This window comes from Brachionichthys hirsutus, unplaced genomic scaffold, assembly GCF_040956055.1.
Source record: "Brachionichthys hirsutus isolate HB-005 unplaced genomic scaffold, CSIRO-AGI_Bhir_v1 contig_853, whole genome shotgun sequence".
NCBI lineage: Eukaryota > Metazoa > Chordata > Actinopteri > Lophiiformes > Brachionichthyidae > Brachionichthys > Brachionichthys hirsutus.
In genome coordinates, this window is record NW_027180343.1 from 151,973 (window position 1) to 175,524 (window position 23,552).

Below are 23,552 nucleotides of genomic sequence, written 5' to 3' on the forward strand. Positions count from 1 at the left end.
CACTATGAACTAATGTAGCTCACCCGGTAGGGATCAATGCCCTTTTACGTTTGTTAGGTTATTTTTGGTGCTCAGATATTAACTCTTTGACGCTACAGCTGGCACATTTACCTTTTCCATTACAGTTATACTTTCTTTCTACTTTGTCGTTCAGTTTTGTGTGTAGGTCATTGGGTTGTTTAGCATTTTGGCTGATAAAGAATTGTGAATGTTAATAAAATTATTTACTCTATAGAACTTGTCTGCGCTCCATGTTTTAGCGAGAGCTTCACTGACGTCAGACTGGGATTCCAATGATTCCCTGATACAAAACTTCATTGTATGCTCACAGGACTCAGGATAAAGTTATTTAAATTAAAACCTGCAGCATCACTTTAAATATGTAATCCTATTGCAAGACTCTTCCATAGAAACGTCACAGGTTCGTGTGAAACCTGCCCAGACATTACACAAGTCAAAATGCAATGTGATTTTATTTTTGTGCAAAATAAATAAAGCATCTGCAAGTGGCATCAAGAGCATGCACACACACACAATCAGGTACCCAACAAAGGAAGAAAACAATGGTTACTGCAGCCACACAGACTACAGTCAGCTTGCCTGGAACATTGTCTGCTTACAAGATAGGTCACATGATCAGAAGAAGCAATACAGCAGTTCAATTGAACATGGACCCTGGAGGCACAGACCAAGAACCGGTTAAACTGACCGTCCCTCGTCTGATCAGAGAATCAGGTTGGTGCAAATTATCTCCCGTTTAAATTCAAAAAGAACAATTACAAAATAGAAGCAAAAACAAATGAATTTAAACCCAATGAATTTTAATCACCATGCATTTACTTTTTCAAAAATAAATATTTTGGATGGAAACTTTTTCCTTTCTCGTCCTCTGCTCCAGAAGAGCGAGTCAACAAACACTGATGAGACGAGCGCAGCATTTCCTTTCAGTATCTCCCAGGCAGATTGCACGTTTAAATATCTCTGATAAAACAGCCCTCTGCGTAATCAGCTATAACTTGCACCCTGACCTCTGCTCCACGAGTCTTTGGATAAATAAATGTAACTCCCACATGGCAAGGAAAGTTACTTTCAAAGCATTGACACAAAGATATTTTGTTTGGATTTAAACCAATGTCATAAAAAAGCTTCCCTTTGCGCTTGGATCAGTGACCAAACAGCAAGTCCCCGTTTAGATGGGGGTGGATGGGACGAACACACCCACCTGCCGGTTACAATCCACACAACAGAAAAATATATGCATAAAGAAACATTCATCTGAAAAACTACAGTGCTGTCCCCGAATGATCCAGAGCACGGAGGAGTGACTTCCTGTAGTCATGATCCTTTAATCCCACAGCACAAACAGAAAAGCAGATTGATACGTCAGACTCGGCACCGTTTGGGTTTTTATAAAGCCTCTGTACACCTTAGATCTATTTTTATCTCAAAACAAAATTCTATTTTTATCTCACTGAACAACTGTAGTCAGACTGGCCGCTAAAAAAAAATGCTTGTAGAAAAGATCCTTTGCTTCTTGACCTAAAGACGCTAAGCCTGAGCGACGGCGTCCATTTTTGTAGGGAGGGATTAAAATGCTGGCCACCAAGTTGCTGCATGCAAAGGGATCAGAGCGCTAGTAAAAGCTGCGTGAGGCACAGACATCATCATCTCACTCAAAGAAAATGAAAGGGCAGTAAATGCATTTGATGTTTGAGAGAGTGTTGCTATGGATTCAAGGCTATGAGGGTGGAGATTTGAAAGTCCCCCAGGCGTGGAAGCAGCGCATGAAGCAGTGGGGTTCGTTCCCTTTCCGCACCAGCCGCAGCTTCCTTGGGTGTTCCGCTTCTTTAGAACGCATATGCTGGATGTAAACCTAAACAGGAAGTGGATAAATGACAACATTTGAACCCTCATACAGCCACAGACACACAAACTGTGGTTTCCCCACTGACCTGGCAGGCTTTCAGGCTAAGTTTAATCTCCACCTGGCTGGTCTGAGTACCGACCCACATGTACACCTGAGGAAGACGCAAAAATCACATTTACACAGTAATAAACGATGCAATTCCACTTTACGCGTATAAAAACACATTTTCAATTGCTACCTCTTTGCCGTTGTCCAGCAGCATGATGTCGTCATCGGCCAAGTCGTCCTGGCAGAAGTCTGAGCACTTCTCCGACACAGCGAAATAACCCTTCTCATTTGAACACCTAAAGGGAGGAGCATCAGGAGGAGAAGGAAAGAGATACCACAGAGGGCTAAAGTATATGTACAATATTTATCATATTTTACAGTTATTTTTAATTCAACAAATACGTTCTTTAAATATCCAACAAGTTAGATGAACTCACCTGAAGAGACGAGCGTGTTTCATATAATCTGCATCTTCATCGTACTGCTTCTGTGAACCAATCCCCACCCAGAAGAAGTTCTCTGGCTCCTCCCCCTCATTAATTACCTAAAGGACAACCTGATTAATCATTTGGCCAAATAACATAAAAAACTGCACAGACTGTAGATAATGAAACACACACACACACACACACACACATTTACCTGTTTGCTGTACGTGTCATCGAACATGCAGTTCATGATGTCCTCGGCCAGTTTGGCTTCGTCGGGATCCGCAGCTCTTCCCACCCACGTGTAAACGATGCCTTGATTGTCTGTGCTCTCAAACGGAACCTGAAGGGAGCCGGCCGTTACTCAGACACCGAAGGAGTCAGAAGAGACACGGGAGACAATGTCTTTCAGGGAAAACAAGAAATAAAACATTCCAACCTTGAGGATGAAGCAGAACTCCGAGTTGAGATTGCTGGAGTCTGTTCCGATCTGGATGGTCCTGGATGAGCGATGCCGGGTGAAAACAAATGTTTAAAAAAAGGTTTCTCCCCACTTAAAGGCTTTAAGGAAAAACATGCAAGGTCCGCTCTACCTGGTGCAAAGCGCGCTGCCATTGGTGCGTCCGTGGTAGAGGGAGGGCTGAGCGGCGTCAAGCATCTGTTTCCTCTTCCCATTGTGGATGATGAACTTCCTCTTGAAATGGGACAGGAACTTCAGGTTCTCCTGCTGCTGGGTCATGCGCACCACCTAAACAGCGAGATGGGCTACGGCCGTCAGTGTTTCGTAAAGTAAAACAGTGATTGCGATGAGTCAGAGTCAAATAACAGGAAGACATAATCCAGATACCTTCAGTTTTCCAGAGAATAGACTCTCAAACTTCTTCTGCAGGGAGAAGGTAAACGTGAGCCAGCCCATGTTAGAGGCTTTCCTGCCCTGCCAGAAGTACACGACACACTGGAAGTCCTCCTCAGGCTGTTTGTCCTCCTCCTCCTCCTCAGCTGCTCCTCCACCTCCTTTGCCGCCTTTGCCCTCCTTCTTCCCTTTCTCTTCATCTTCATACTCCACGGGCACCCAGTATCTTTGAGAGCCGAGTGAGATTTGATTAAGACGGTGACTCTGTTTGATAGAACAGTGTCAAACCACCGGCGCCGCCTCTCTGTTACTGTTGGAAGTACCTTAGATAAATATACTTTATCTAAGGTTACAGTGATTTCATTTTAAATACACAACTCCCAAGAATCACTCCAAGCTCCAAATTCCTGGCTCTGCTGGATTCCCGGAGTCGCCTTCTTCCCCTACCTGCAGAGGAAGACGTAGCAGTCCTGGGTATGGAAGTGACCGAACTCTTCCTCAGGCAGGCGAGCAAATTTCTTTCCTTCCAACACAAATCCTTCCATTCCATCCAGGTCCTCGTTCCACTCCTCCATCAGTTGCTCAGCCTGGACAGAAAAGATACACAAGAGGTGGCGGCTGGTCTCACTTTGAAGGAGAGGATTGGCAGAGCATGCCTTTTTGTTTCGTTGTTTACCTCAGTTAGGGGCATGGCTGGCTGCCGGGGGAGGAAGAGAGCTGTGAGGTCGGCTTTCATCTGGTCTTTCTGCTCTGCGTCCTTCTTCACCTGGGAGGGGAACATGGAAACGGCTCCATATTTCTGGTTTGGACAAACATCACCTGAAGCTGCTCAGCGCAGACATTGAAGGCTGGTAAATGAACAATGCCTGATTCCATGAGCAGCATCTGACGAGCACCCTGCAATCAGGCTGACCTTTCCCTGCAGATTGTCCGTCTGCTGAATGGTCTCCGCCGCTCTGGTGTAGTCAACCTTCAACACATCATCCCAGTTCTTAAACTTGGATTTAAACACCTAAAGAGGAGAAACTAAGATTAATAGGATGAACAAAAATACAAAGTGAACTAAACTTAATAAAACGAGTTTACACGACACCCCAGTCTCACGATATCCAGAAGCATTATACTCAAAGTCTTACCTGGCACTCGGTGCTCTCCAGGTTTCGAGTGACGCAGGTGTGTTTGGGCCGGTGCAGCATGGAGCAGATCTCCTGACCCAGTTTTAAGGCGGCGGCTCGGACAAGACGCGGAGACTTCCTCCCGATCCAGATGAACACATCAGACCAGCAGTCCAGGATGTACACGCACTTTGTGTCAAGCAGGGACTGCACCTAATGAGAGGGATGGCAATGCGGAGTAGATGATTTTAGGGTAAAACGATAACGTGCACGTTCTAGTGATTAACGCAGAACATGAACATACCAGTCTCAGCTCCGGTAGCGTGTCCAGTTTCACTTTGTGGTCTTTGTGCTCAACTGACAGCTTGTAGTTGACCTGTGGCAGCTCCAGGTACCCCAGGCCCAAACCCACCTTCAGGACATTGATCAAGAACGCATCAGTGGTCCGTCGTAGTACGCCATCAGGGAACAGCGCTGTAGCAGTTCTTAAACAGAAGTACCTTGTAGAGCTTGGGTCTGATCGGAGAGAAGTTGTCTGGTACGTGCTTCTTGATCTCCTCCGGCTGTCCTCCCAGTGTCTCCCAGAACCCCGGAGGCTCCTGGTTCTGCATGAGGACTGTGATCTCTGCCTTCCCCTTACGCTCATTCTTATTTATCTTTTCTGCAAATAACCTGAAAGATGAAATACAAAACATAAGATCAGACCCCCTATTGGTTGGAATAAATGACAAAGCTGTTCTTAAAACTATAATTGTGGGGACCGTTTTCATTAGCACTTGATTTGTGTCTCACCTGGCCTTTGTTGTGCTGCTGAGCGTGGCATTGGCGCCTCTCCAGATGAAGATTTCCAGGGCCGTGTCCAACAGGAAGACATAACTACCAAAAAGACAAAGACGGGATGTCAAGGGCAGTAAAGGGTGAGTATGCTTTTAAACTGTCTGTCACACGACATGAAAGTAGAACGAATCTATGAGGATTACCGCGGATCCAGGGAGGAGGCTTTCAAGGCTACGGACTCCAGTCTGATATTCTTCTTGCCGTAAACTCTGTACAACCTGATAAGCGTATAAAAAGAATTAAAACTGTGAGAAAGAATACGGCAAAAATCATAGAAAAACAACAACAACAACAACTTTGACCCAAGGAATAATAAAAACACGTTTTGAAGGAGTTCATTTCGGCCTACCGGACAGCCTGCTGCGTCTCCTCCACAGTGTAGAATCCACTGGCTGTTCCTCCTTCTATGTAGGAGATCTCGTTGTTAAACACCTGCACACATGACAGGCATGTAGCAGCTGACTGTTCGTACGATTAGAAACGTTGGTTTCTGCTCATCGAATAAAGCTGGGGTTCTGGAAGAACTGCGAATGCACCTGAAAGATGCTGAGATGATGAGACATTCCTTGACTGTTAGTCATTTGTGTGTATTTCTGCATTGGTGTATTAGTATGTGTGTGTACTGCTTCCACATACAGCACTGAACTCGTCGCTCTCATCACCCATCTCTTCCCGTATCGTCCTGTACTCTGCTCCGAGGAAATTTCTGAGGTTGACGGCATGGATGGCAGAGCCGGCCTTCTTGTCCAGAGTTGCCTCCTGACCGATCCAGTAGAAAATCTGCCAGGTCAACGCACCGTTGTCATCCAGGGACGTCTGAAATAGCAAAGAGACAATTAGTCATTGCTACAACCTGCCCAATGATAATCCAAGTAATGACAGGTTGACATGCATTTGTGTGAATGAAGACTGATTCTCATGCTTTACCTTAAGGACGATGTAGCAATCAGCCTCATAGAATTTGCCATGAAATGTTTCATCCACTTGGAGGGGAACAAAGTTTTCTATCTGCCACACCGTTACACCTGGAATCTGTAGAACAGAGACACAAATAAGTTATGACTAATAGAGAAAACGTATAGTCTTACACGACGCTCCTTATTCAAGGACATTTTAGTTGTAGATGACACACACACACACAGCTTGCCTGTCCTGCATCATCCATAAAGTACTCTGAGTAGTCCAGTTGAGGTTTTTCCAGACTCTTGTCCCAGCGCCTGGTCTTTAGATCACCGTATTTCAAATCACCGTCCTCCTGAGAAATCAACAGATTGTCTTGGTAGAAAGAAATCCAGCTTGCATTCAGAATGTCTTTGTCTACATATCTCTCTCTCTTTATCTTTATCCATACCTCCAAGTTCTTCTTCTCTTGTGCGACGTCACTCATGCCCTTCAGCACTTGCTTCGCCTGATCGTCCTGCGAACAGTCCTTCCTCCTCCTTAGCCTCATCTTCCTCGCCAGGGGATCTCGGGGGCTGGCTCCTAAACACATAGATAAAGATTTACACAAGTTGTACTCTGTGGAGCACAAAAAGGAGCCAATCGTGTGTATTAGAGTAGAATGTTCATTGCACAGACCTCCTCCGGCAGCAGCTACTGTAGCAGGCGAAGCCCCGGCCAGCCTCAGCTGGTTCTGAAGGGAGAAGTCGATGTTGTACCACTCTGCTGCTCGGTCAACTGGTTTAGGAGGCATTATCAGGTTGGGGTTTTCACGCACGTCCAGAACCTACAGAAAGACATGTTATTGTGTTCAGAAAATAAATAATCAATCAATTATACTTATTAGATGTATGAACTGTTATGTTAAAGAGTAGCACCTTTTTATCACTTTTAATATTCCTACAAAATTTGAAATGCGCTCAATTCGGGTTTTTCAGCTTTTAACATTGAACATACATTTCACAGCCAAATTGTTTGATCCAACATTAATCCAAAAAGTTGGATTGATGTTGGTTTGAATGCTGTTTGTGTTCGGTATTATCTGCACTGTGTGGTGATTACTGTACCTCTAAATCAGTCAAGAAGTGGATGGCTTCTGGCAGCGTCACAAGGCGGTTTTTATTCAGCACCAGCTTCTTCAGCTTGCCACACCTGAACAAATTCACATACCCTCATACTGTGAGATGATGCAATGCCATATTATTGTAGAATGAATCCTGATTGATTGTGACTGATGTCTCATCCATCACAGCACCTTAAATCTGTGTGACTGTACCTGCAGAGACCCTCAGGGATCAGTTCCAGGTTATTGTTGGCAGCCATGAACTCTGTCAGGTTGGACAGTTTTCCAACACCGGGAGGAACGCCATCAAAGTCCAGTTTGTTGGAGTTAACATAAAGCTTTTTCAGTTTGGACAGTTTACAGATCGCAGACTGGAAAGAAACACACAAAACAAATGTTAAATAGTAGACACTTCACAGAAATTATTCAAATGACTACGTCAACAACCATATGGCCATGCTAGAAAGGAACCGTCAGTGCCATGAATATGGATGCTTCTCATATTTCTGCAGTACAGATATAGGTCTTAGCAGCCCCTGTTTTGATGTATTCATCTCTCTCTGCTACCATCTCAATATAATATCATCATTTCAATTGCAGCAACTCTATCTACACAACTCCTAAAGATGGTAGCACCTTTTTATCACTTTTAATATTCCTACAAGATTTGAAATGCGCTCTACAGAAAGCCACGTCGACCTTACAGGCAATGAAGTCAGCTGGTTGCGACTTAGGTTAAGTGTCTCCAGTTGAGTCCACTGGTCAATGCAGAGGGACAGTTCAGAGATCTGGTTACTGCTCAGGTTGAGTCTCTTCAAACTTCCCAGTGAATAGAGGCACTCGGGCACCCGAATCAAGTCATTACATGACAGATCAACATCTGAGAGAGATGGGAGGGACAGACGGAACACGGGCTTGTAAAACTTGTTTCAGATACAGATAAAGTGACTTAGAACAAGAGCGCGTGTCTCACCTGCTAAATTTGTCAGTCCCTCCAGGCTGGTGGGCATGTTGTTCTGGGTCCTCTGGGTGTTTCTCAGGTGGAGGGTTTGTAATGCCACCATGGCTGGCAGCTGGCTGCTCAGACAGAGACAGTGGTGGTCTTAATAGAGCTTTCTGTTTCATAAATATGTCTACATCGGATTTAAAGCTCAAAAATCAATATCACATTTCTTACCGCAGTTGTGCGTGCATTAACGGGTTGTTGTTCAGAATGAGCGTCTGCAGGTGAACTAGGCGTCTCATCTGGGGTGGCAGACTGTCCAGCTTGTTGTCGCTCAGGTCCAGATAGAGCAGGTCTGTCAGGTTGATGAACAGCTGGTTGGGAATGGAGTCGATGCCGTTGTGGCTGAGATTCAACACCAGCATGTTCCTGCTGTTCTCCAAGTCTCTCGGGATCTCCGTCAGCTGATTATAGCTCAAATCCTACAAGGAAAGGAAATCGTGTAAACACAGAGTTATGTCTGATTAAAATGATGTCTGCAAGTCAAGTTTATTTTTGGAATATTGCATTTCATCTCCAACTGAATGTTCAACCATATGAACAGCTACAATCCACTGACAGATACATGTTTTAATTCTTATCACACTCAAAAAGGCTTTTTAGGGGTTGATAAGAAGAAAAGGAGAGATTGTTTGCACCAGCACAGAAAGGTCATCTAGCTGAAAGATGTCGTCTGGAACTCCAGAGTTCTTCAAGTTGTTTGCTCTGGCCACCACCGCCTGTGTCAACAGTGAAAACACTTTTAGGATATGAGTACAATGACACATTCATATAAATACCAACTGACCACACCAAAACTCAGCACAAACCATTCAGTACTGATTTTAACCCCGGCTTCTGGACAGTTTATAAAGACATCTGCATTTGCATTTTTTTTTTTATGTGTGGGTGTCAGTTACCCGCAGGTTCGGTAAACTGGACAGTTCTCCATGTAAGGTGGTCAGGCTGTTGTGACTCACTGAAAGATGCTCCTAAAAAGGAAAGAAAGGAGGTTTTGTGTATGGCTACGGTGCACTGTACAAACAAATCACGATCATCTAACATCAGATAACTAAACTCCACAAAGTCAAAGTGCAATGTCCTGCTGGAACTAATGCTGCTAAACAGAACGACCTAAGTGAACTGGGATAAAATCAAAGCAGCTTTCACATATACATAACTCAGACACTGTGACTCCTATGCTTCATAACAGAGCATTTATTTACCTAACCTTGGAATGATCTCTCATGCTAGCACAAATCATCTTTTCGCTCTAATCAGCTGATTCCTCAGTTACCCTCACATGAAGTTAAAAAAAACAGCTTTATTAATTAGTTATTAGAATTTAGCATCACTGGATGAATCTCGGTTGGATGCGCAGACAAATACAAACAAACATGGAATAAAATAACTAACCTAGGACTAACGATATAAATTTAGAACACTTGCTGCTGCTAATTAAAGAACATCACACACTAAGAACGATAAAAAAAGAGAGAGAAGAAATGGCAACAGTAATGTTAATGTAGTGAATAATGTATCCACATGTACGGAGAAGCTAATATCAAGCAAACTGCTCTTTATGTCTCACCAGCTTCTGCAGTGAGGCCAGCTCCTCCGGGAGGTAACACAGTCCTGTTCTGTTCAGCTTCAGCCACCGCAGGCTGCTCATACACTTGACATGCTCTGGGAAGTATCCACCCTATGAAGACAGTTGATATATATATTTTTTTACATACAAAAAATTATTTAAAACTGAAATAATGGTGTAAGTATAATATTAGTTTCTGCGTTCATGCTGTCAATACATTGGGCAGAAGTAATGTAACACAGGCCAAGTAAATAAGAGTGGAGTGTTTCTTAATAGTACAAATATAGAAGTATGACAACCGTACAATAAATAATCTCAATACAAAAACTGAAGTTAAGAATAGTTAATGTGGGCCACAATTTGTCAGAGGAAATGATGTCATCCTGCTCTGACTAATATATGAATAATTACCAATTCATTAACGAGTGTGTGAAAACCTGAAAGTCATGCAGTAATGGCTGACTGACTAGCCTTTCAAGAAAGCTTATATCATTTTGTCTAAATTTGCTTTGAATGTAGTATTATCTGACAATGCTGACCGTGAATATTGGACACATTTTGTGCTTCTCAAGTAGCTAACATGAAGGTGGAAATGGGGGAGCTAACGTTCCGTTATTTCAGACAACCCAGAATAGTGTAACAATGTAAAAACAATTACCCCCCGAGCAAAGCAGTGACCTTACGATGCCTGTGGGACGGGGGGGGGGGGGGACGGGGGGGGGGGGGGAGAGAACTACTTTGTCCATGTCAAACAGCTGTCTACTAGCTAACGCCCAATGCTAGCGATGATAAGCTAAAGTAGTGTCTTAGCGAACGATGAAACTTCATTAGCTTCTCCTAACGAATTAAATAAGTTCATTGTTCAACTATATTGATATTAAATGAAAGAATACTGCCCAAATGTCTTACTTTGAAGTCGTTTCCACTGAGGTCTACCCCCCTTATGAAGGGAAGAACTCCGGGTGGCAGCCATTTCTACGGGGTGTCAGCTGCTTTAGCCCTCGACTGTCTATTTTGGTCCAGCTATGGTTTCTTCTTCTACTGCTAATTACAATAGTAGCTGTTTAAGACATAGAAAGTGCATTACCGCCACCATCCGTTTCAGAATGTGAAGCATACAGTAAGTCGCGAGAACTGGTAATACCGGAAATGCATTTTACATTCCTTTCAAAATCCTACAAAATTTAAACAAAGCGCACGTTTTCGTGCATCATCCTTCTCAATAGAGCTTTTATTTTGAAAGCAGCGAATAGGAAGTCCCGGACATGTAACGATGACATCATTCCGCACCACTCAGTCAGCTGTGCAGTCACTTGTCCCTGGCGCGGAGATCTGTAGTAAGATCATAATATAAGTATATTTTGTAGTTTACATAATGGATAAGAGTGCCACGCGATATAATGTACAGCTTTATATTTATGATGTGTCGAGAGGAATGGCCCGCAGCCTCAGCCCCGTCATGTTAGGTAAGTACTGATACAATCCAGTGCAGCTTGGCCTCGGGGACAAGTGATACTAATAAATACGGGTTTGAGAGAGTCCTTCTCTGTTTTACATTTTAAAGATGATTTGATTTATGCCCATACATCAGACGAGAATAGGGCTGCATGGACAGGATGGACAGGAAGATCAAAAGCTAACACAACCTTACTACCTTTTGTCATTGCAGGAAAGCAACTTGATGGTATCTGGTATGAATCTTCTTTTTTGATATCTTGACATCTGGTTTGCTTGGGACTTATAAATTAGGCCATTGTTGACATTAAAAGCCTTGAAGAACATAGAGTATAAAGCGATGTTGGTAATGTGTCTGATTCTGTTCTTTGTTCGTTCTTAAATTTTGTAATTAAGGAAGTCATACATGAAGCATAGTCGATCTGACTTGGGTCAGTTAGCTGCAATGTGTTAATAATCTTTGGCTCATATTATGAGAGAGAGTCTGACTTTAATTTACCTCTGTGATCATATTGTGCTTTTCAGGCACACAGCTATAGTGGCATACGGCGACGAGTTCTTCTTCGGAGGGGAAGGTATCTCAAGCTGTTCACCGGTACGACTGTAAAATAACACTATCAGGAATTATATGCAAACCATAAGAGTTGAAATAAGATCGAAATGTACTTTGCTACATGTTTGGTTTGTGTAGCTGCTTTTCATGCACTGCTTAAGATAAATCTCTCAAATCCATACGAGAATTTATTCATTCTCAGGCGAATTTCTACTTTTACAGAGACCATGATCGACTCATCGATGATTTCTTCAGTAGCTTTCCTGTGATGCCTCTAATGTGTCTGCTGTGTGTGTCTCCCAGGGTGGAACAATGCTCGGTCCTCCCGACACGGTGGTGGAGCTCGGAGAGACTGAGGTGTCTGATGAGATCTTCATGGATTACCTCTCTTCCCTAGGAGAAAATGCATACAGGTTATGTAGCTGGTTTTACATCTCCTCTTCACACCTCATCCCAGGAAAGGTACCTTTTATTTTTAAAGGTCCCTCAAAGCAGGCGCGCATCCTAAAAATCACTCCTAGCAGTAATCATGTCATGCTATAGGCTTTAGTGTTTGCTGCTGGCTAGTCCTGAAAGCATAAAGGCTGCTATTATTTGAAGTAGCTCACAGCTGTTCCTTCCCGCTTCAGAGGGGACCGCTATCGTCTGTTTGAGCACAACTGCAATACCTTCACCAATGAGGTGGCTCAGTTCCTGACGGGCAGGGCCATCCCGTCCTACATCACCGACCTACCGTCAGAAATCCTCTCCACGTGAGTGTCAAACTCAGCCGGTCAGCTGGCGGCGACTTCAATCGAGTCTACGATCATTGATTTCACTCTTAGCAGCCACAGCCGTCGTCGCCACCTTTCCGAGTGAGCTGACATTTAGATTGGAGTATCTAAAGCATGTGGAATAGAATATGTGAATCATATATTATGTATCTTTTTCAACATGTTGCACACATTTAGGATTTGGTGAGTTGCATTCTCACTGGTCTCTTTGCAGCAGTCACAGGTGAAGCGCAAGTTCTGCCACGTATCCAGTGTGACTTTGCTGCATTTGATTGTTCTTTGTACGACATTATCTGCCTCTAGGGCCCCCACTAGAACGCCTGGAACAGGTGGACACCTTGTCCACACATCCCTCCAACTAGACGTGGCTGTTTTATTGCTGCCCTTCGAAGCTGCCAGATTTAATTAACCAGCAGTACTTAGACCTTTAATCAAACCCTTCATTTGCTAGTTAGACGTGAAAAGATTCTACCTCTCGATTTACTCCGTGAGGCACAGGGAGGCAGATTGAAAGTGGACTATTAATGGTAACTAGTGACTCGAGCATCCATTTCCATTTCCATCCATTTCCCCCTGCAGTCAGAGCCGTGCACGGTGGCAAACAGAATGCAGAGAGTGGAGTGGAGTTCCTCAAGGGATTTCATTGGACTGACAAGAACGGATAGAAAATGAAAGCAGAATTATGAACAGGGTTTAAATGTGCAGTTGTGTCCTGGACCAGTTTAACACCATTGTGTTGTAACCCCCCCCCCCCCCTTTTTTTACTTCACCAGGCCATTCGGACAGCTACTGCGGCCCATCCTGGACTCGATCCACATCGCTCCTCCGGGAGGCAAAGTCATAAACGGCGGACGGAGCGTCTAACCCGAGAGCGCAGCAGGGTTATAGAGTGTTTGCAAGGTCACGTCCATCCTAGCGAGTCAGTGAGACATCTCAAGCGTGTCATCTTTATTTCTCCCTGTAAATAAGTCACTCACTAGCATTGGTGCTTTTCATTAAGCTATATACTACTGACCAGTCAATCCCAAATGTTCGGTTTAAATCTAATTTAATTCCATCTTTTCGGATCATAAGTATTATTATTTAGGGGCAACACGTAGCTTAAGAAGTTTGAAAGCATCAAATCTACCGCAGCGATTCACAGATATGGAGACAGATGAAATGTATGATTTTTCAGCAAAGGCCGACATTGAAAAGCTTTCCTACAATAAAAGTTGCCTTCTTGGAAATACTTCAACAGAAAATGAGATTTCAAGAATGAAATATAAGAAAGAATACTTAGATTTGGGGCCCTGTGGCTTAATTTGCCATATTAACTTATATTTTTCTTCCACAACATAGCCTGAATGGGCCTTCGCACACTACTCTGCAACAGTTATCTAATAGCTGTGATGAAACCACACACAACATTTAAATTAAGTAAATATACCTAACTGATGATGTAATGTTTCCATTTTAGATAACACAGTGTTTATTTAATAAAGATTTAAGATATTCAGATTAGTCATTTACATCATTTAAATGCATATTTTTTTCCACCATGTATCAGGTATCACATGTTTCTGCATAGAAAAAAAAAAGTATTGAAGATATTAATTGAAATGAATGACGGTTGTTAGAAAGTCTTTGTCCTGATATGTCATTTATATTTAAATGTATGTTCTTTTTTTTTTAATGCCCTTGTTATTTAATGATCGGTTATTCATGTTCTACCAGTAATGCTTTTATGCCTGTAATATTTGAGTTACGAATCCTTTATCCTCTATAGCAGGGCTGGGATTAGTTCAGTTTAAAGTCAGGCATTGCTGTGGATATGAAAGTAAACATTGGTCGGCATTTTGTGGGCAGTTTTGTAGAATTGGGGGATGTTCATTTCTTTTTCATTTTCTAACCGCTTAATCCGCTGTCGGGTTGCGGGCCAAGCTGGAGCCAATCCCAGCAGTCAATGGGCGAGAGGCGGGGGACACCCTGGACAAGCCGCCAGTTCATCGCAGGGCAACACAGAGACAGACAACCAGCCACACACACACTCACACCTACGGACAATTTAGTGTCACCAATCAGCCTAAGCTGCATGTCTTTGGTGGTGGGAGGAAGCCGGAGAACCCGGTGAGAACCCACGCAGGCACGGGGAGAACATGCAAACTCCTCACAGAACAGCCACAAGCCGGAGACGAACCTGCGACCGTCTTGCTGTGAGGCAACAGTGCTCACCACTGCACCACCGAGCCGCCATTGGGGGATGTGGCGTGCTCAAAAGTGCTGTTTTATGAACAACAACAATAGTTTTCTTGGTCAGAACAATCAAAAATGTGGTGTTTTTATTATCAGATCCAGGCTGATATAAAAGTGAAGCCCTCCTATGACATCATCTGTGCGTCCTGGCCTACCAGGTGGAAATGCTGACCAGAAATACATTTTCTTAGGATTTTTTTTTATTATTATTGCCATGTAAATCAATCTAAAATCTACAGTTCTTGAAATGTGGATGGGACGAATGCCCTCACTATCTCGAGGTGGGCATGCAACTTTCTCGCTGCACATTTATCAGTCACAGCTTTACTGTAGTTATTTGAATGTCCACAGAAGGGCAGTGCTATTCTGTGTCTAGCAAAACTGGGAACTTCTTTTAAAATATACAAAACACAAATTATTGTACTGAATGTGTTTTAACATTTCTCACTTTGGCTGCTTTAAAGCGTTTAAATAACTTCAAACATACAGTGACATGCTGACATGTTGCGCATTATATCATTTTAATACTTTCTTTTAAACTGTTTTATGAGGCTTTTTTATGGAGTATAGTATGACAAAGCAAAGTAAAAAAAAAATACTTAGGTAATCACAGTCACTATATCACTATTCCAGATGGTGGCTGTCCCACAGTTCAAAGGAACTTGAAGACAGATGTAAAGCAGACCTGATCCATAGCTTTTGAATAAGCCCCCTAAGAGAGTGGGTTTACAAATGCAGGCGGACCGAGCTGCCCTTGCTCCCTGTGCCTGAGCAGCTGAATCAGCACAATTACTAGTGTCCATGTGACGTTTAAAAACCATTAACCTTCTCCCAAGACTACAAGGGCATTGCAAGGCTGGCCAAAGTTATTAGCATGGCCTCTTTGATGAAACCCAGTGAGTCACATCGACCCCCTGCTGCGGTGATGAATCCGTCCGTGACACACGGGGGTGACTGGCTTCCTCTCTCTGGAGGCTTTATTTTAGTGCTGGCATAAAGTTCACTTTATGAGCTTACTGCGGATGTCATGAAGTTTAAATATTGGAGGCCTCATCCTATGCGGTATTGTTCTGCCTTTATCTTGAAATCAAATGAGCAAAAATTGGAGTGGTCCTTAATAAACCCGAGTTTGTGTGATCAGACTCATTTAGTAGATTCAACCAAAGTTTGACTGAATGCAGAATTTATAAATCAGAAAATTGCACATGAATTAAAACACTTTATACAATAATCACTATTTTTTTTTTGACATTTAATGACGTAAATATGATTTATACAGTATATGGTGATTTATAGATTTAGCAGCATTCAAATTCTGAGTGAATTATGAACTCCATTTTTGGTGTCATTCAACTGATTGTATTCTCTTCCCTGACTGGTGTCACTTATGTCTCGTTTTTCCACACAGTATTTATTCTGACCATTCCTTCTCTGGTTTTGTGTTCCCCTGTGTCTCAGCTTCCAGCCTGATTTCCGAGTGTCACTGTTGAATTGTTGGTTTTTGTTTCTCGACTTCCTGCCTTTTTGTCCACTGCAATGAATATAGGCATGTATTCCATATCTGTGTATGCGTGTGTGTGTTTGTGTGTGTAGCACACAGATGAAAACAGCACACAGATGATCAAAAGAGCATGTTCATCTCATCCAAATAAGAATCCCTGGCTGGCAAACACTGTTCTGCCTACACCTACAGTATTTTTTAAACCAGCCTTTATTGACCATAGTTAAATGCCAGACAGGCTCATAGTAAGTTATAGCCCCATTTTATACAGCACAGTGTGAGCAGTCAGGTTGCAGCCTGGTGATGGGGACTGTACAGTGCGAGCGCATATATTGTGAGCTTTGGCTTCATAGTGCCGGTGATTTACATATAAAGCAGGATTCGGAATTAAACGGCCACATTTTCCGAGCTGCAGTGTATCCCTGGCTTTATACAGGCGACTATTAAGAATCACAGGTGTGATAATGACATTCTTTTTCCAGCATAATTTAATATACAACAATTACCCGATTACAGCTTTAAAAAATTTAAATAAAGAGAAGAAATTTCTTTCAAAAATGACATTTTCTGTAATTCATACTTAGTCATTCCCAACAGACACAAAAATGCAATGCATCACACATTAGTGGTTCAGATACAGCTGCCTGTCATTATGTGGTTTCATGAGCACATGAAGCTTCGAGAGATGAACCCGGCTCGAGTGGTTCAATGCCTCATGAGGCTTCATCTCACCATCACTACTTCTTACCATAAACTATACACAGTGACATGAATGGAGTCAACTAGAAACACACACCCAAACTGGGTGTGTGTTTCTAGTTGACCCATGAACCAAAATCCAGTGTCGCACATGCAATACCTCTCACACCCAAAATCAGTCTCTCTCCAGCAATATCACAAAGTGCAGAGGCAGAATTTCATTGTGAAGGACTGCCAAGCCCTCAGAGTTGTTGAGAATGAGGGGTTCAGGGAACTGCTCATATTTGTTTGCACATTCTGAGACAGAAAAACAGACCTAGATGCAGCTCAAAAGCATTTTTCATATGCCAATATAAAACTCTTTACACTGTGTGTGTTATTTGTGTGTTTGCGTTTGTGTGTCCCTCACTGCGCTTTGTGGTTTGTCTGATCAGCTACACCTGTTGGGAAGGAGACAGAGCCCAAATGAATGAACAGGCCAGCGGTGTTGGTGTGTAATAACACACACTGCCTTTTTGAGATAGCATTCATTTTGTAAGAACTTATTGGGAGCTTTATTAGAAAAGAGGGGGAAAGGCAAGGGGCCGCAGGTAGCGTGAGGAACGTGACATCACTCAGTGGATTGCTGTGTGTGTTCACTTCTACTCTGGAAAGCATGCGAGCCAAACTCAGCGACGCACACATCCAAGGGCCCCTTCGCTCGACTGTGGCATCTGTGTGCGATTGTTGATGTCTGTGGGTGTTAGAAAACGTGAGAGTCAGAGATAAAAGGGATGCTTTTAATAGGTGAAAATGTTGTTCAAATTTTAGGGAAGGCCACATAAAGTTTTGCTGGGAGAACCACATCCCCACATAATGTTTCATTTAGCACATCTATGAATAATTTAGGGCTTGATGCACCATTTTGAAGGTTGGCCCTGCCACTTTGAGGGTTGTTTAATTAATGTCTGCGCTGCATAGTAATAGAGTGTCGGGTTCTTAGTTTTGGGAAACTATAAATCAGAATTTTGTCATGCTTTTCCTGCGCCATCCCCTAATCTCATTTATGAATCTGCATGCTTGAAAATCACTATGGAATGCAAAAAGCTCCAAAAATAGCACAGTCTTGATTCTCAAATCTCCATTGGCTTAGTCAAACCAGATATAAGAAACAAAATAACCACACTATCTTCAGCAGCTAAATTGCTATAAAATAAACAATGCTGAACAAAGGTTTTGATGTGCTCCTAGATTATGCAGCAGAATAAAATTAGATGATGCCATAATAATCTGTTAATTTATGCGCCACTCACAGTCAGACATAACTACTGTTGCTAAGAAGTTGCATCATTTTGGTCTGGCTAAATGTTATGAGCCACATCAGTAAATGAGATGATTATTCCTGCCCAGTCATGCTCCATCAGACACGGTTTCATCTCCTTTGCAGTTGTCAGTTTCAATGATGCTCAATTTGTCATAGAAGTCTCATTTTCCATGTGAAAAGGCAATATCACTCTTTTTGCCCTTTTAATCTCTGCTTGTTTTCCTGCCTTCTCTTACCCTTCTCCCCTTTTTCTACCTCAGCTCATCAGGCATTCCTTTTATCCTGACTCCTTATCCTTTAAACCTTCTAATCACAAGACATCTTTTGCAATTTACAACCTTCAAACATCTTTTCTTTAACTTCTCATCCCTTTTTTCCCTTTGTGATTATTAATTTCTTGAAATCTTTAATTACCAAGAGAGTTTATGGTTGGCTGCACCTTCTCCACTTTCCAGGCCCCCTTTCATTTCTCTCCTCACCACCTACTTCAACTCTGTTGACCTTGTTCTTTAACCTCTGTCCTGCTACATTATCCAACTTGTTTTCTGGTGGGAATGGACTTAGATCTTGCAGCTACAACAAAGTACAAAGTAGAGGAGTTTTTAAAGTTAAAAACACGTAAACTGCAAGTCTTTGTGCACGTCTCTGGGTTTGGAGCTATCAGTTTCTTGGCTTTGTCATATGATCACATGAAAACAGTCATAACCAAACAGTTAATATGACTTGTGTACACGTTTTTCCTTACGCAGAAACAGGTTATTTTTGATATTCGATTAGCTATTAGACTTTAGATTTAAGAAACATCCACATTATTTGATATTGAGTTGCACAGTAAACGTGGTTAAGAAATGGTGCCACATCCTTCAGCATGTGTATGTATTTCTATTTCTCTCTCTGTTGACAACCAGCTAGAAACAGGTCCAGCCAGGTGGTCATGTCACCCTTTTGGGGTCGCCTGCTGCTGTGCGTTTCTTGTTTATGTCAAATGAAGGCCAGGAGAACTGCCATGTCCTTGCATAAATCCATATGCATACATATATAGCGAGACATATGAACTGTCTTCAAGGCCTTCTGCCACATCAGTCATCATTTGCAGCCATTTCTTGGAATGCCCGTGGGCCATCCCATCTGGACAGTGTTTGTTCTGCTGAATGCATGTGTGTCCACCCACATGGATGATGTGCGGCTGTTTTATTCTGACCTGACATTAACTTAATGTCCAAAATCTGCCATCTCCTTTTTTTATATTAACATGGTATCCTTTGCTTTTGCTTTTGCCTGTTTATGTCCTTCACTTCTGTGTCATGTGAGATTATCAGACTTGATGTCTTTAGGGAGTCGCTCCTGCAGAAAAGACACTGTCGCACAATAGCACGTCTCTCTTCGTTAAGAGATTTGCATTCCTCACATTATCCACTTGATGGCGTCAGCTCAGTGCACATCTGAGAGACGATTAGCATGCAGGAGTCATAGTGAGGATTACAGCTGAACACACGAACGTATGTGGACGATATAATGTGAGCTACACTTTTTGTTTGGATTTTCTGAGCCCGGTGGAATCTCCCAAATCTCATTTCATGTATACGTTTACAGTAAAGGAATGGGACGTAGGTTTTCACTGACCATAGGTTCTTATTTACCGTACAGGCATGAAAGCATTGTCAGCCTTCTCATTTTACTATCAGCAAGAGAGCAGATAAGCCTAAAATGCAAATGCACTAATCCGTCTGAATCACCGACATTCAGTTTGCTAACCGGGCGCATCACACTAGAAAATTGTTTCATCCTTCATTTCATACGGTCTTCCCACCAAATTGTATAATAATAATAATAGTTTAGGAATGATAATCTGATGAATATGTATGAAGCGGTGACGGAATGCAATTTCATTAATATAAGATAAATAGTTAAATAAACTAAAATAAGGAAAAATAAATAAAACAAAGTTTGTAAAAGATAGCAACCCTGATGTTATTTTTTTTGGTTGGTAGGCTTTGGCAATAATTCTTTAATTACTTAGTAGTAGCATCTTAAGACGTCTTCAACCAAACTTGAACAAGTCCAGTTGATTCTTTGTTTTTTTTGTCACCTGGACGACGGTGAACCTACACCAGGGGTCCCCAAACCTTTTCCTGTGAGGGCCTGCATGCTGCCAATGGTTAGCCATCAGGGATATCTAAATAGAACTTTTTCTTGTTGCTATATATTATTTTTGACCAGTTTCTAACATTTTTCAAATTTTCCACCCGAAAGTCAATTCAATCACGTTTGTGATTTTTATTAGTATGGGGTATGGGACCAATTTCGAGATTTGACAAGTTTTGGTGTATCCCAGTAATTTCTTTCTTTCACATTTATTTTAACAGTCATTTTTTCAACCCTGTTTATATGATTTTACAATACTTTGCCGACTGCAGCATTAAGGTAAACATTAGGACACAAACTGTATACTGTTGCATATAACGTGTCTGCGTCATGTGCAGCTTCTGGATTATATGCAGATATGCCACCTCTGCCAGTGGAAGAGTAAATTGGTTAAAATTATATTTTCTGTTGAAGAATCCAGAAAGATTGTCTCCTAAGCTGAGTCCTGAAGCAGGCAGGCTGAGTGAAGCAGCTGCCAGATCTCTGAGCGGAAGGGGATACCAAAGGGAGACAGAGTGAACTGAATCTGGAACAATTTAGAGAGCGAGAGACCAGTTTCAGCCAGCTGGCAGGCTCGATGAAAGAACAGGCATCCCACAAATGTCTCCTCAGAGAAAACTTTCAGAATGATTAAAAAATTGTCACTGGAAATAGACTGTGGACAATAGCAGCCTTTGTTACCACCTTTCCTGCACGATCAGCTATAATAACCGTGCCTTGAAATATGCTCCAACTCAGAGAGTTGCCAAGTCCGCTACCTGTGATTACAATAGATTGTTGAGTGAAAGGGATCAGCATGAGAATACGTAGTTGCTGATTTGCTCATTTTGGCAGCTTGAGTTTTGAGCTTTCTGGTGAACTATTACTGTAGGTCCAAAAATGTACAACTTAGCAGAGAAAACCAAAAAGCAAGATACTTGTCTGTTCATGCTCGGTGTGTAAAGATTATTTCTTTTGTCATTCATTTCATTTGACCCATAAGAGGTTTATTAAAGTTTTTCCCTCTATAATTATCACAAAAATTAAGTTACTGCCAGAAACATTGTGATATTAGTGATATGAGTTGTTCCTTCAGTCCAAGTGGCTATTTTTGCCTTTGCTCCAGGCCTTCATCAGATATTACTCACGGATGCTGATAAGTTGCCGACAACCTACAGCAGGTGCAGCAATCGATAGTGCAGTATCTGACTATCACATCAATGTTTTTCTTATTTTTAAATAAATTAGAGGAGTCCCTTTGGGAAGGACACCAAGGACCAAAACCCTGTGACACCTGAACCTTTGTGTTACCCCTGGACATTTTTGTCTAATAATAATAATAATAATAATAAAACATATTTCTAAGTGGGAATTTGTCTAGATTTATTTGAAACAGGCAGAAGCTGATGAAAACATAATATTAATCAAGGCAGTTAATCAAGATGATGTCTTTGTTGAATGCAAAACGATTTTGCATGTTAATACAAAATCTATATGCAGCAGCAAAAGTCATATTTCATTTCTTGTCAAAAGCCATATTTCAGAGTTACCTTTAGTGCAGCATAAATATGTAGAATTGGGTGACATCAGCAAATTTCTGTTGTAGCTCACTCCAGTAGTTGGCCTGAAATCACATCCAATCAGTAACAGAAGAGCAGACGAAATTACTTAAGGTCATGAGTTATTGGCATTTCTATGCATGACTTGTGAAATAAGATAATATACCCTGTTAGTTTGGGCATACCACGTATTTTTTTTTTTTATGTTTCTTTACCCTAAAATAGCCCCTGAACTGATTTGCAGTATAGCAGACAGGTTCATTATCGTTGAGAGCAAACGTAAAAGCTTCAGATGACCCAGATTAATGGTGGTAATTTAGTTGGGAAATTACAGCGACTGTAGTGGTGCAGAGGTAGAATCACTATGAACTAATGATTTATGTTGTAGTAGCTGTGTGGTTAAGAGCAAACGGAGAGAAATGAAAACGAAGAAAACAAATTGTGGCCCCTTTTTAGACGGAGGGATATACAATTCTAATATGCTTGGGCGTAGTATTTGTATTTGAGCATGAAACTGTGTTAATCAATTCAGCTATTACTAATTTTCTCAGCTGAACATTAATCATGATAACCTGGAAAAAAATGTTCACTGTTCTTTTTCACAGCTCTACAGCTCCACACATGCAGCATGTTATATCTCACCCCAGTGGCTTTGAGGTTGGAAAATTTAATTGCAAATAGTTAGAATTTTTAAAACAAATTTCATCTTGTACACCAATTCTTCAATAAAACCAGTATAATTATGCTTACTTCCAGTCACCACAAACTACCCTAGTTCCAAAAGTTCAATTATTTTTGTGCCGTAGGTCTTGGCTCGATCAGTTCATCATGTTTACGTATGCTGTCTGCTTCCCAGCTCCCACCTCCCAATTTACTATCACTTTCCATTTAAAGCAGATGTATTGATTGTGCCTTGTCGTCATTTCATGGAGTCGTTGTGAGTGCCTGTTGTTCTGGTGCTAAAAGAAAATGAAATTCAACTCTTCTTAGAAGTTATAAAAACTGAGGTATCTTGATATAAGCAGTAAAAATATGGCCTTGAATTGTATTTCTTTTTACAGAAACTGAGAAAAGATGAATTTCAGACATGAAAGGAGCAAAATCTGAATCTAATTATTCTTCAGATCATGATGCATTAGAACAAGGTCCCAACTACGGCTGTCATTCATCCAGGAAATGTTAATGCCCTACTTTGGAGAAAGATTCGTGTTTGCACCCAGAGGGCAAACTGAGTTGGCCAGACCGTGTCCCTACTAAAACAGAAATCCACTACGACTGCAGCGCCTACCTGTGCTGGGTTAGACTTGGTCTCAAAATGCCATAGACCTGAATTAGAATTTAATGAATCGATAACCTCTTGATATCTTGTTTTCATGGACATGCTTGATGTCTGGAATCCATTCCTTGCCAGAACATGGCTCCAGCCACAGTGTTAGTAAAAACCACAGCACCTTTCTGCGCTCTCCCTCAGCTACTGTACAAACATTTGTTTATTTTATTTGGTCAAAGTATCACAGACTAATTTGTGTGGTGCCGGAGGAAACGCCAGGGAGTCCCCTAAGGTTGATCAATAACTGTACCTATTGCTACAGCAATCGGTCAGTTCTTTCTGACTGGCCGTCCTGAG

At 41.9% G+C, this 23,552-nt stretch overlaps 2 protein-coding genes across 2 annotated transcripts; one reads left to right on the top strand and one right to left on the bottom strand.

Moving 5' to 3' along the window:
- Positions 1–467: 467 nt before the first annotated feature.
- LOC137913760 (protein flightless-1 homolog) lies at positions 468–10,819 on the bottom strand. Its single transcript, XM_068757393.1, has 32 exons — positions 10,811–10,819; positions 10,633–10,698; positions 9,724–9,834; positions 9,053–9,124; positions 8,792–8,872; positions 8,328–8,575; positions 8,124–8,227; positions 7,855–8,030; positions 7,364–7,521; positions 7,155–7,239; positions 6,727–6,874; positions 6,500–6,630; positions 6,296–6,403; positions 6,076–6,180; positions 5,785–5,964; positions 5,498–5,580; positions 5,292–5,366; positions 5,104–5,187; positions 4,812–4,983; positions 4,616–4,723; positions 4,333–4,524; positions 4,110–4,208; positions 3,873–3,962; positions 3,644–3,783; positions 3,191–3,422; positions 2,937–3,091; positions 2,783–2,843; positions 2,558–2,686; positions 2,353–2,459; positions 2,106–2,211; positions 1,953–2,018; positions 468–1,873 (listed from the first exon to the last, which is right to left on the bottom strand). Exons 1-32 carry the CDS (start codon positions 10,817–10,819, stop codon positions 1,739–1,741), a joined length of 3,816 nt encoding a protein of 1,271 aa, XP_068613494.1. The 3' UTR covers positions 468–1,738.
- A 279-nt stretch (positions 10,820–11,098) lies between these two features.
- On the top strand, positions 11,099–14,000 carry LOC137913776 (desumoylating isopeptidase 1-like). Its single transcript, XM_068757411.1, has 6 exons — positions 11,099–11,189; positions 11,393–11,414; positions 11,704–11,773; positions 12,035–12,144; positions 12,361–12,483; positions 13,278–14,000. Exons 1-6 carry the CDS (start codon positions 11,099–11,101, stop codon positions 13,366–13,368), a joined length of 507 nt encoding a protein of 168 aa, XP_068613512.1. The 3' UTR covers positions 13,369–14,000.
- The last annotated feature ends 9,552 nt before the right edge of the window (positions 14,001–23,552 follow it).